Source organism: Artemia sp. Qi Xiang Cuo, chromosome 4 (genome assembly GCF_049724085.1).
Source record: "Artemia sp. Qi Xiang Cuo chromosome 4, ASM4972408v1, whole genome shotgun sequence".
NCBI classification, from domain to species: Eukaryota; Metazoa; Arthropoda; class Branchiopoda; order Anostraca; family Artemiidae; genus Artemia; species Artemia sp. Qi Xiang Cuo.
In genome coordinates this window covers 69,201,787-69,214,451 of record NC_142797.1, presented here as the reverse complement: position 1 = coordinate 69,214,451, position 12,665 = coordinate 69,201,787, and the positions used below count along the sequence as shown (strand labels likewise).

Below are 12,665 nucleotides of genomic sequence, written 5' to 3'. Positions count from 1 at the left end.
GCCCGGGGGGCATATAAGGTGTTTATAGAAAGCGTTGTCGTAGAAACTCAAAAAAGGATCATTCGATTGGAAATCGAAAGGCCTAGTGCCCTTTTTACTAATCGAAAGTGATTGGAAGGCTTGACATTTTTATAGTAAAGATCGATGTGGGTATAATGCATCATATTGTTGTTGTTGCCAGGGCACTTCGTATCGAAGGAGTTGTCGTAGGAACTTCGAAAAGGGCTCATTCGATTGAAAATAGAAAGGGCTGATGTACTTTTTAATAGTCGAAAGTGATTGGAGGGAAACTAATCACCCTCTCACGCCCACCCTCCTATTTGACTTTATGTTTAAAAAGTAATTGTTGCCTTATGATTAAATCAAAATGCACTGTGTTAATTCCCAATAAGGCATCTCAGCAGTATCCCAATAACAACTGAGTGTATTATGTTCAAACTTTTGGGGCTGCTTCTGCTCTTGAAATTTAACCAAATCAAAATAGCGTAAGTGTATCCAAGCTATCAAAGAAAGTAAACATATTTTTTTGGCGAATGGTATCAAGTTTTCCATTTCAGGTCAACTAGAGGAGGTATGAAACTAAATTAAATACTACTACTTATTTCCAGATTTTTAAAAGGGTCTATGTTGTTAAAATTCGCTGAAATTTTTTTTCCAGCATACAAATAACAGGCCAAACTATAAATTCTTTAAAAAACGAAAAGATTTAAAGTATTATTTTCTCTTTCCCTGAAAAGACTACGTCAATATAAAACAAACAGAAATTAATTTAAAAAACTTTCCGCAAAATAAGTTTTTCAAAGAAAAGTAAAGAAATTCATTAAACAAAAAATGAGCAAAAATATCAAATAATCTACCAAGCGTGAAACTACCACAAATCAGCATCGATAAATAAATGAAACCCAAAACGAATAGAAATTACAATAAATAACCGAGTCAAACTTAGAACGAGCAGAAATTAACATAGGTTTGACTCAAAACACCTATGCCTTCCCAAGGCTAGAACATAATTTGCACTTTACTGAAAAAAATACAAATGAATGTGCATTGTCAGTTTAATATACATTAACTGATATTTAGTAATCAAAATGTTAATATTATTTGATTTATTAAAGTTGTAAAAGTAAAAACATTTATATTTTTTCATTAAAGTGCAAATTATTTCTAAATTTTCTGGGAGTCGTGAGCTCTCTGTTTTTCATCCCATGAAAAAAAACTCCAATAAACCCTGATGTAATCAGCTTTAATAAAATTCACCCTTAAGAACCATATTAAGGGGATAGTGAAACTCAGGTATCTGAATTTTTTTTAGGGTTATCATGTTCATCATTAACAGAAGGGTCCCCCAGAAAAAACCTTATTTATGCAAAATAAGTATTGTATCCCCCCCCCACAGCTTTTGTGCCGGCAAGCTTATTAACACAGTATTTTATATCACACTTAAACTTGTATTTTAACAAAGGATTGTTTATGGTTATAATTTGTTATAACCATTTACATTATTTATTATTATTTTGTTTATGCCAAAGTCATTAGCGAAAGCATGTACGGGTGATATATGCTTTCGCTAATGACTTTGGTATAAAAAATGGGGAAGGTAGAAAATTGAGAAACCCTCCTCCTTCTATTAAATAAAATAAAAAAACATGTTCTTTGAACTGAAAGTAAGGAACGACCTTAAAGCTCAAAACGAACAGAAATTATTCCGTATATGAAAGGGGCTGTTCCCTCCTCAAAGCCTCGCTCTTTACGCTAAAGTTTTTTTATTGTTTAAAAAAATAGAGCTGTGACAAAGTCAAACTTTAGCGTAAAGAGCGAGGCGTTGAGGAGGGGACAGTCGCTTTCATATACGAAATAATTTCTGTTCGTTTTAAGCTTTAAGGTCGTTCCTTACTTTCAGTTAAAAAAAACTTGTTTTTTTATTTAATTTTTGAACTTTTTTGAATTAATGCAGGTTTTGATTTTCGCTTACCGTACATGAATAATTAAAACAAAATTTGTTTATTAATTTTACTTTTATTTGGATAAACGGCTTTCTTGAAAGCTGTTGAATTTTATTAACGAACGTTTTTATTAGTATTAAATATACGTAACATACGAATTAAATTTACGTAACGAACTTCTATCTTCATGTATTTTTAATACGTATATTAGGGGTTCACCCCCTAGCCAATACCTTGCTCTTTAAGCTAAAGTTCAAATTATGTTCAAATTCTTTAAAAATGACCGCTAAATCACAAAGGCCGTTAATTAGAATAAATAGCTCTTATGAAAGTACTAAAAAATCTTTGGCTTAAAGAGCTAGGTATTAACTAGGGGGTAAACCCAATCATATATGTAGGCCTAATATTTTCTGTTCGTTTTAAGTTTTGATATTGCTGCTTACTTTCAATTGAAAAACTTGTTTTTTATATTTAATCTCTGATATTTTTTTAAATAACGCTGGGAAATCCGGCTTCCCGTTCATAGCAATGTCCCTTCCCCCATGAAAACTTCCTTCATGGAAAGGTCCTCCCACATAACCCCGACCCACCCCCCACTAATCCGTTTTTACAAGATGATTCAAGACACCGCTGAGAGAAATACTTTGTCTGGCGTGGTTTTAAGGCATTTAAAGTGTTTTTTTCGGAGTTTAGATGGGGAAAAGGTACCTAGGTTAGGTTAGATATTTAATATATGCTATGCTTCGACCCCCCCCCAATATGCAAATATATAGCCCAAATTTCTTTCTAAACTATTATTTAGTCAACCTATTTTATTTTATTCATCAGCATTAGCCAAACTAGACATTTTAGACAGGCCCATACAAAATGATTGTACGAAACCTTATTTAGGGGATTTGAAACTCAGGTATCTGAATTTTTTTTTTTAGGGTCATCATTTTAATGATTAACAAGGGATACTCTTTAAACAAATCTTATTTATACAGAATTTGTGTCGTATCCCCCCCCCCCTTTTGTGCAGGTAAGCTTATTAAAACAGTATTTTACATCACACTTAAAATTGTATTTTAACAAAGGATCATTTATGTTTATTATTTGTTATATCTATTTCTATCATTTATTATTATTTTGTTTATGCCGTTTACTATTGTTATTTTACTTTCATTGTTTTATCAAATCTCAGATAGAGGGGAGGTTATTTCTTGGAGACTGTGGGGGAAGTTAAATCCTCACGCTACTCTACCACATCAATATTTATTTTGAAGAATATTCAAGGTTAGAAGATTTGGATATGAAAATGTACTTTTTAAGGCTTTGAACATCCTCTTTTTCCTAAAAAGACCCACTGACCTTCTTCCCAAATAGCTAAAGTGGAAATATATGGTACTTTACGTAATTTTATAAGAACCTCAAATGAAGCTTGAAAATAATCATCCATATTAATCTTTATTTTTTTATTAGCTACATTAACGCACCTTTGTTTTGGTAGTGTCTCTGTTGTTGCTGAACAAGGGCTGTAGAACTATCGATATCCGCTAAAATGGGTCTTTTTCCGATATTTTGACCACTTATTCAATGCTATAGCCCTTTTGACCCCCCACAGCCCATACACAAAATCAAGCAAAATAAAAACAAACAGAGACCCCCCCCCCAAAAAAAAACAAACAATGGAAACACATTGATGATCGTCCTTCTCGAAAAAATAAAGAAAGCGGATTTTCATAAATAGAAAATTAAATAAAGAAAAAATAAAGAAATTAAATAAAAAAAAATAAAGAAAGCGGATTTTAATAAATAGAAAATTAAATAAAGAAAAAATAAAGAAATTACAGAAATTAAATAAAGAAATTAAATAAAAAAAATAAAGAAAGCGGATTTTCATATAATAGAAACTTCTAGCCATTGCAACAGGGTTCGTTCATATTCTGTAATAAATTATGTTTTTTTTTATTATTAACACTGTCCCTCTTCTCGAGGTACTCTACCTCTTGTTAAAATATTAGGCAAACTTGAAAAGTTTTATGTAATAGTTCTTTTATATAAAAGTTATTTATATATTTATATAAAACATATAAAAGTTCTTTTATTGTGCATATTGCTATCTTATTCATTTTAGGCTGCAATTAACCGCTACCAACGTAAAGTTCGTTACTGGGAAGTGTTGATTATAGAAGAACAAGTAATAATGACCGACTCATCGTGACATCTCAGTTGATGACTCCTGAAGACTCTAGAAATTACAGTTCAAGCCGTTCTGACGGAAATCGTTTACCTTTGAGCAAGGCTGTATCAAGAGGGAGGGGGTTATCATGATTAACCTCCCCCCCCACCACCTCCGAAATTTTTTTTGACTACTAAAAAAGTAAAAAAATACGTATAAATAATCTTTGGATGCGCTGTTTGAAACTTCTTTTTGAATTTCGATTTTACCCGGAACTTTCATATAATCTAAATGAAGTTTTTTTTAACTGTTGTAATCCTTCAAAAATTCCTGTATAATTACCTGACTCCCAAATTTTCGACATAATCCACCTATCGTTTACGAATTCTGCAGCCCAAAACGCGAAGTCCTTTCATTTTTCCTTATATAACTAGATGTATACCAAGTTTCTCCTGACTGAAACAAAACATCGAATTCGATGCCTGATTTGGATGTTTTAACAACTAGTCTATTACTTTTTAGCATATGCTTAAACGAAGCCGCCTAAACAATTAACAATTCTGTTGTCCGTTTTCTAGAAGAAGGTCATCAGCATAAATTACAAGCAAGATTGGGTATCAGCTATATCGCAAACATGTGAGTTTGTAGGCTTGATGAAAGTTAAGGGTAAAATGTATATTAATATTTATTGTACTAAGTTAGCTCTCCTTGCTGAGGTAAACATTTAAAACGATATTTCAAAAGTAGACTTCTTACTAAGATGTGGGACCAATCTTAAATCATAGCAACAGTTGAGAGAAAGTAGGCCAAGACCCAAAATATTTAACCCGTTTTTAAAGCCAGAAGGTCTCAAGAAAAGAGTTTTGGCAGTCATAAAAAAAATTCATGCCCATATTGTAATTGAAATTTTTTTCCTTCCGAATAGTTTTTTTAAATAACTATTATAAACATTGGCATATTCTTGGGAGCTATTTAATGGGTAATGGTCGTAGGATATATTCAGGACACTTTAAGCAATTAATCAAGAAAAAGTAAAACGAAAAAAAATCACTTGTTCCAAAATTAACGAATTACGACTCGTATTAAAATTTGGGTATATTAGGTCTAAATACAAAAAAAAGTATGGATAAATGCAAAAAACAGTAAAAAACGATAAAAAGTCGTCAAATGATAAAATAGATGATAGACTAATTTGATGACGGAAATGGGTAATTCAAGAGACTAGAGTGTTAGGCGCTCACTTTAAATGGCTGCATCTACTTTTTACTTTCAGCTTTTGCTACTTTCTAAGGCTTTTTTTCTTCTTTCAAAGGCTGACTAAGTTTCTTCTTTTACCCTTTTTGAGTTTTGCACCCAAAAAAACTGTGTAATAATATATAATAAATATATAATAGATGAAAGTGTGATTTGAAAAACTGTGAAAGAATTGTTTTCCGTATCAGTGCCATAGTGTGCAATTTTGTCCTCGGAAAATAAACATACCGTCTATTGTATATGCTTAGAGTCTAAGTACGGTGGGGATATTTATCCGATGATCCGAAATTGGTAACATATTGTCATTTTTATTATAATTATACTTCTTAATAAACGTTAAATGATTTACAATGGGCTTCTTGCTATCTTGAGAAGTAGCTAAAATATGCAAATTAAACTTCCGTGAACCAATACAGTGCCTAAAATGTACTCCCAAAATATTTTCTGGTATATACCTGGATCCTTTGCCTCTTTAAAGCACACTGACATTTGATACCACAGGAAAAACACTGTGTTATAAAGTAAATCTTTTTATATATTCGCCCCTCAAACTTTTGCTAAATTCTGATTTTTTAGGTTTTAATTTTTTTTTTTAAGTGTCTTAAACTGAAAATAAATTCCTAATACGACTTAAATTCCTTTTCAAATCGTTTGGAATATACTCAATTACAATTAAAAATAGCATTTTGCCAAACAAAGAATAACACGAGCTTTTCCAAAGATTGATTTGTCTGTTTTTAGCGTTTTAAAATTGATTGAAGATCCTGTCGGCCATTGTCACCAAAGCCAGTAAATCATAAAAAACTGTGATCAAATATAGTAGAAGAGACCTGTCTCTGAGGAAAGGAAAGAATTGTACCAGATATATATATATATATATATATATATATATATATATATATATATATATATATATATATATATATATATATATATATATATATATATATATATATATACAATCTTGTGCGATTGTTTTGATTTGTATTTGTAGTTTTGATATTGATATTGTTTTGCATGTGTTTTGTTTTTGTATGTCTTTACTTTTTATTTTCTTTTGTTACTCAATTTTTTATAATTGTTAGTGGGTCAAAAATAAATTATTATTAATTATTATATATATATATATATATATATATATATATATATATATATATATATATATATATATATATATATATATATATATATATATATATATATATATATATATATATATATATATATATATATATATATATATATATATATATATATATATATATATATATATATATATATATATATATATATATATATATATATATATATATATATAGCGACTTTGTGTGCTAAAACATCATAAAAAAAAATCATTTAAGTTTCAAACATTTGACATACCTGTAGATACTCCAAGAAATATGAAACTATAAAATAAAGCAATACATCTCATGATGATTTTATATATCCGATTTTAAGTCGAAATAACGTTGAAAATTTCCACCACAACTGACCAAAGGAAAATAAGGTGTTGCTTTTTACATGTAAATTTGGAACATTCTATCTATTGCGCAATGCTGTGCGGGTCTGCTAGTGGTCTAACTATATTCAAACACGTTTTCAATATCTAGTATCCGTTGTAATCAATATACGTTTCTGATTACCTATATCCCCGAACCTCAAAAAAGTAAACTTCAAGTTCTAATCACTTATTAAGTTCTTTTTTCGCACTTCACATATGGAAGTAATTATAAACTAGAACAATTTTTCGTGTGCATTATATATATATATATATATATATATATATATATATATATATATATATATATATATATATATATATATATATATATATATATATATATATATAGTTTCCACGTTTTTGGTACCGTATTTTTTCGATTGACAGTATGGGACTTCTAGCATCTGAGTCATCGGGGCTTTCGATCAATAGTTCCCAATTAAAGCAAGCTTTCAAAAATTGTAACACAAAAACTCCGGCTGCTATATTTATGCTCATAACAGGCTTGAAAATAGCTTAATAAATCTAACAAAAGCCACCCGATTACTAGTGCTACACAAAAGAAAAGAAAAACAAGCGCACTTAACTGCATATCTTGTTGCAATGGCTGAAAGTCTGCTAAATTCCAGGGAAACCAAAAAAAAGACTAGAACCAAAAGAAAAAATATCAAGATTTTATTAAGTAAAAAATAGTTTATAAAAATATAACACAGAAGAATACTCTTTCAAGATGAATAATTTAGTCAGCAACTAATTTTAATAGAAAATCAAAACCTAAAGTCCTCTAAAAAAAACAAAAAAAAACCAATTATCTTTTGAATAAAAAACTTGCGAAAAAAGCCTAGAAAACTCTGATTGATTGGTTTCTTCAAAAAAAATTTGAGATTTTCTAGGTTGAATCTGGTCTTCAAACTATGCATCAAAAGCTTCACATTTAGAATAACGTAAAACATTAAAAAAAGTTATGTTTCCGAAGAAGTTTCTAAATTAATAAGAAAAGAAAAAATCAACACAGTTTCTCTCTTCCAAAGGGTATGCCTTTTTCTATCTATTAAAGAAGAAAATTATCTATCATGAAAATTTTTGTCATTTTGCTTATTTAAACTCCTTTGTTCAGCCAGCTCTCTTAATTTCGTATAAAGTAAAGCGTATGTGCTAAGTGCTGCATGAAGGAGTTTAAAGACAAACATAATACCAAATGAAAGACCCTTCAAATATGGAAAAACTGATGTTGGTCCAATTTTAGCAGCAGTTATGAACGAGATTGTTCCTAGTGCTTCAATTAGCTCTTGTCCTTCTAAGAACCTATCATCACTGTATAACTCCATGGAAACCTTTTCTTTATCAGAAGGGCTTGGTATTGTTTCTTCATCTTCTTCTCCCATCCGATCATTGACGAATGGAATTCTCCTGTCAAATGAATGAATAGATGAATGAAAAATTTTCAAAGCACAATAATATTGATTCTTTTAATGCTGAAAGTATGCACAGTAATCACTAGATAAACAAGGCAACCAAGATGAATATCAGGGCTCCCACTTCTAGGGACGTTACCCTACTTTATTGAAAAATCACTTGTTTTAGTGAAACTAATTTTTAATCTAGGGATTCAGGATAATCTGTGGTAAAGTAGGAATTTTCAGGGATAATCAGGGAAAGTTTGATTATTACAAACGAAAGGTTGAAACATTCTCAAAGATTGTGTATGCTGAGTTTTTTAAAAAAAAAGCTTATGAAGCAGCACAGGCTTACCTTGCTGAAATTGCCGAAATTTCAAAAACTGAACCGCGGAATATTATTTAGGTAGCCTAGTATCTATTTTATTTTTAAGCAATGGCTTTGACTGGTGTAAACTTCCGACATAAGGGAGTATTGGTTAGGCCATGAAGCAATCAAACAGTTCGTGGTAACGAACTGTAAGTAAGGAGCGAGCCGGCTCAATATTAACCGAAACTATAAAAAACGAAATTTTGATGCTAATAGATACATCAAGCGAATCAGATTTTTTTGCTGATTTCAAATATATAAGTTTCATCAACTTTAGTCTGACCCATCAAAAGTTAAGCGCCTGAGAAAATTTGCGTTATTTAAAAAAAAAAGGGAAAATATTCCCTAAAAATCATAGATTTTTATGAAAATCACACTATCAGATTTAGCGTATCAAAGAGCCCTACTATAGAAGTTTCAACCTCCTATCTGCAAAAATGAGGAATTTTGTATGTTTTGCCAGAAGAAATATCACGGATGCCTGTTTATTTGTTTTTTGTTTCTTTTCCCCAGGGGTGATTGTATTGACCCAATGGTCATAGAACATCGTGAGAGGGCTCATTCGAACGGAAATTAAAAGTTCTAGTGCCAATTTTAAGTGATTAAAAAATTGGAGGGCAGCTAGGCCCCCTTCAACGCTCATTTTTTCCCAAAACCATCCGATCAAAGTTTTGAGATAGCCATTGTTTTCAGCATAGTCGAAAATCTAAAAACTATGTCATCAGACTCCATGACAGAGCTGGAAAATGCTCAAGAGTCACGTGATAACATTGATATCTTTTTACGAGTCTTGTTGAGACTACAATATAGTCCTAATCAAGAAGATCGAGACCGTTTGAAGATTATAATATTTTGAAAATTACGAAGATTATGATATTTTGCCTTTGGTTGAACCAAGGAATACAATAAATTTGAAGCCAAAATCTTCAAGGCCACTATTTGCGAGATTTCCTGTTCTAACAGAAAAGTGTTGTCTCCAGAAGACGGACGCAGAATGGAGGTCACAAACAATGACTGATATCACTCAGCTTCCTTCGGGAAATGCCCATGTTTAAGACATATCAGATTAGCAGTACTGGATGAAGATGCTTGTTCTGAAGACTTGCAATGGCGAAATCAAGTACCCAGAATTGCGGAAGTGCATATCGGTGATCTTGTCGTTACCTTTTAGCAATGTACCAATTGAGTGTTTGTTTAGTCTCCCTAAATTAATCAAAAAAGACATACAGAGTAATCTCGAGAACTTCACCCTAGTCTCACTTATTCGAATGAACAACTGGTTGAAAAACGAAGATAAAACTTCATCAACTGTCAGCAAACCGAAAGCTTTGGATGGCTTCAAGACAAAAGCAAATGCTACGTGCGATGAAGTGCTGGAGAAAAAACTTGATTGAACTTTTTTTTTACGTGTCTCGGTAGTGTAAAAGATCTTATGTCTATCGTTATCAGAAATAAAAAATAACAATTTGATACTGCGGCGTGCTTTTCGTTTGAATTCAATGAAAATCTAGGGAAAATATCCTTTTTCTTCTAAGGAGAGAATAGGGAGAAATCAGACCTAAGAGAGGAAGTTTAGGGAAAATTGATACAAAAATAAGGATAATTGAAATCGAAAAGCGTAAACACTGGAGTTGATGTTACTTCCCACATACTAGATCCATTCTATACATGAGGTCAACAAGTCACTCGCACATTTTTACACAATCCCTACTTCCAGCCACAGTTTTTACGAAGGAAAAGAAAATCTTTGGTCCACTCTACATTTAAAATATTTGTTTTTTTAAACAGTAAATGGAAATACGGTAGTAGCAGTATTGTTTACCAACCAAATATGCAACCACTATCCTACCATCAGGATTATGCAAGAAGTTTTTAGTCATCAGAATTGCGACATAATACAGCAAAAAAATTTCAAAGTTAAGTACGCTTGCAATAACTTGAAAAATCAGTACAACTTAGAGTGTAACCTAGACCGGAATACTTCATCTGTATTATTCATATTGAATAATAATAAAAGAAAAACTAGTTTCACGCTGTCTGGGCAACATTCAGTGTTAAAGCAACGTTTGGTAAGTGTTGCCCGAAAAATGTCACGGGAGCAACACTGTTGCTCTTGTTTGCCATCGCTGAATCCCTGCATTTATGAGCCTGTCAAATTTTCCAGAGAACAAGCCCCAAGAAGAACATTTTCTTGGAAAACATGGAAATGAGCTTAAAAGCCCCTTTCAAAATTCATAATTTTTTCAAAACTATTCTTAATATATATATATATACATATTAATAAATATTTCCTAACATTAAATTATCGTCGTAACGCAAATAATGTCGCTACAGAAAAAGTGCATATACTTGACAGTACTATGCTACTTTCCCTTAAGGAATAAAATCTAGTGTAGAGGTATCCTATTACTGCACATCATTTGTTAGTGCGTTGGCAAATGGATTCTCTAAAAAAAAGGGGGGGGGGTATTTAATGTAATTAAACCTTTTAATAGAGGTTTGTCGGATGATTTAATGTATATATATATCATTACATATTTAATATCTGACCTTTGTTCATTAGTAAGAATATGTAAGAATCTGCTCCATTTAAGATAGCAATAATTGTGTATGTACTTGTTTTATTTGAATTTTTATCAAAAATAGCTCCATAGCCTTGTCTTGAAAATTGTCACACTAATATATTCTGACCTAAAAAAACAATCTAGATGGGTCAAGAGTTTTGGAAAATTCATTTAGAGCCTTAATTTTGGAAAATCAAATTTCATGTGATTTATGTCATAATTATTCTGCATTTAAAGAGCAACTTATACCTTTCATCCTTCGGTTGATCACATAATTTTTGGAATCTATGACGAATGCAAAATTATAAGTAGTAAGGGTGTACGCACTTTCAACCATACATTCAACCATACATTCACGCCTTCAAGAATATGCACTACAGTTTCATATGCACATTGCAAAAAAGCGAGCAATGCTTTACCTATAAAGTGGTCAAACACGTTTTGGAAGCATGGTTGTGATTGTATAAGATTTGACGGGTGCTTATGGTTGTGATTGTATAAGACAATCAGCCTGGTTTTTTGCTATTGATATCAATTACACTAGAATATGCAGTAAAGTTTCAAGTGGACATTTTAAAAAGCTGGCAGTACGAGCGGGGATTCCCCACTGGTTCCTGAAGTCTAGCTTGTTACACAGATTTGCTTCAATTCCACGTTTTCATGGATGCTACAATCAGAATTGTTTGATTGACATTTGCAAAAAGGGATAAGGGATTCGCGAATTGGATTGTACGAAGGATCTTATTTGAATAATAGGTAAAAAACAGAGCTAGATAACATTTGCGAATTGGATCGAATGAAGATGGAGAGAAAGGGTTAAAGTGATTAGCAGTTAAGGTAGCCTCAATGGCATTTGAACAGTGTCGTCAGTTTAAAATAGAGTCTAACGTTAGAGTATACTAAAAAGTTGATAATAAGAAGGATGCAGATGGCAAGAAAAGAATTTTAATAATGGATAGCTTTACTTCTTCGATGTGTTCTGTATAATACACAAGTGGCGTTTGAACAGTGTTGTCAGTGTAAAATAGAGTCTAACGTTATAGTATACTAAAAAATTGATACTAAGTGAGATGTAGATGGCAAGAAAATAATTTTAATAATGAAATTCAGAACAAACCTTAGAAATCCTTGCAAATCAAGTAGTAAGATTTATGCGAGTACGAACCATCAAGGATCATAAGCACCAATGACCCTAACCAGCAGAGACATCAACGCCCCAAAGGTCCCCTATCCCCAAACTCGAAGGGCGCCCCCTCCCCTCCAACTTTTTGGCCCCCTCCCCCCATTTTTTTTTTGATTTTTTATTTATTTTTTTTTTAACATGATATATTTTTTCAACTTTTTTTTACATGTCTTCGAATGAGATAAAACATACTTAAAAAAAAAATCATAGTTACATTCTACTGATTTTTCAAAGTTCATTTTGAATTTTTTTCGTTGAAATGCAAGAGTTGGAATATTTCAGTAGTGTTTTG

General features: G+C 31.5%; 2 protein-coding genes across 2 annotated transcripts in view; both read right to left on the bottom strand.

The window, feature by feature from the left end:
• LOC148953367 (uncharacterized) overlaps nucleotides 1–6,875 on the bottom strand; it is a 47,892-nt gene extending 41,017 nt beyond the window's left edge. The window contains exon 1 of the mRNA XM_089087647.1: nucleotides 6,739–6,875. Within this exon, the coding sequence (XP_088943773.1) occupies nucleotides 6,739–6,790 (52 nt within the window). The 5' untranslated portion in view covers nucleotides 6,791–6,875. The remainder of the gene's footprint in view (nucleotides 1–6,738) is intronic.
• Nucleotides 6,876–7,632: 757 nt separating this feature from the next.
• Nucleotides 7,633–12,665, bottom strand: part of LOC148953366 (uncharacterized) — a 91,536-nt gene continuing 86,503 nt past the window's right edge. Inside the window, exon 3 of the mRNA XM_089087646.1 lies at nucleotides 7,633–8,269. Coding sequence (XP_088943772.1) covers nucleotides 7,924–8,269 — 346 coding nt within the window. The 3' untranslated portion in view covers nucleotides 7,633–7,923. The remainder of the gene's footprint in view (nucleotides 8,270–12,665) is intronic.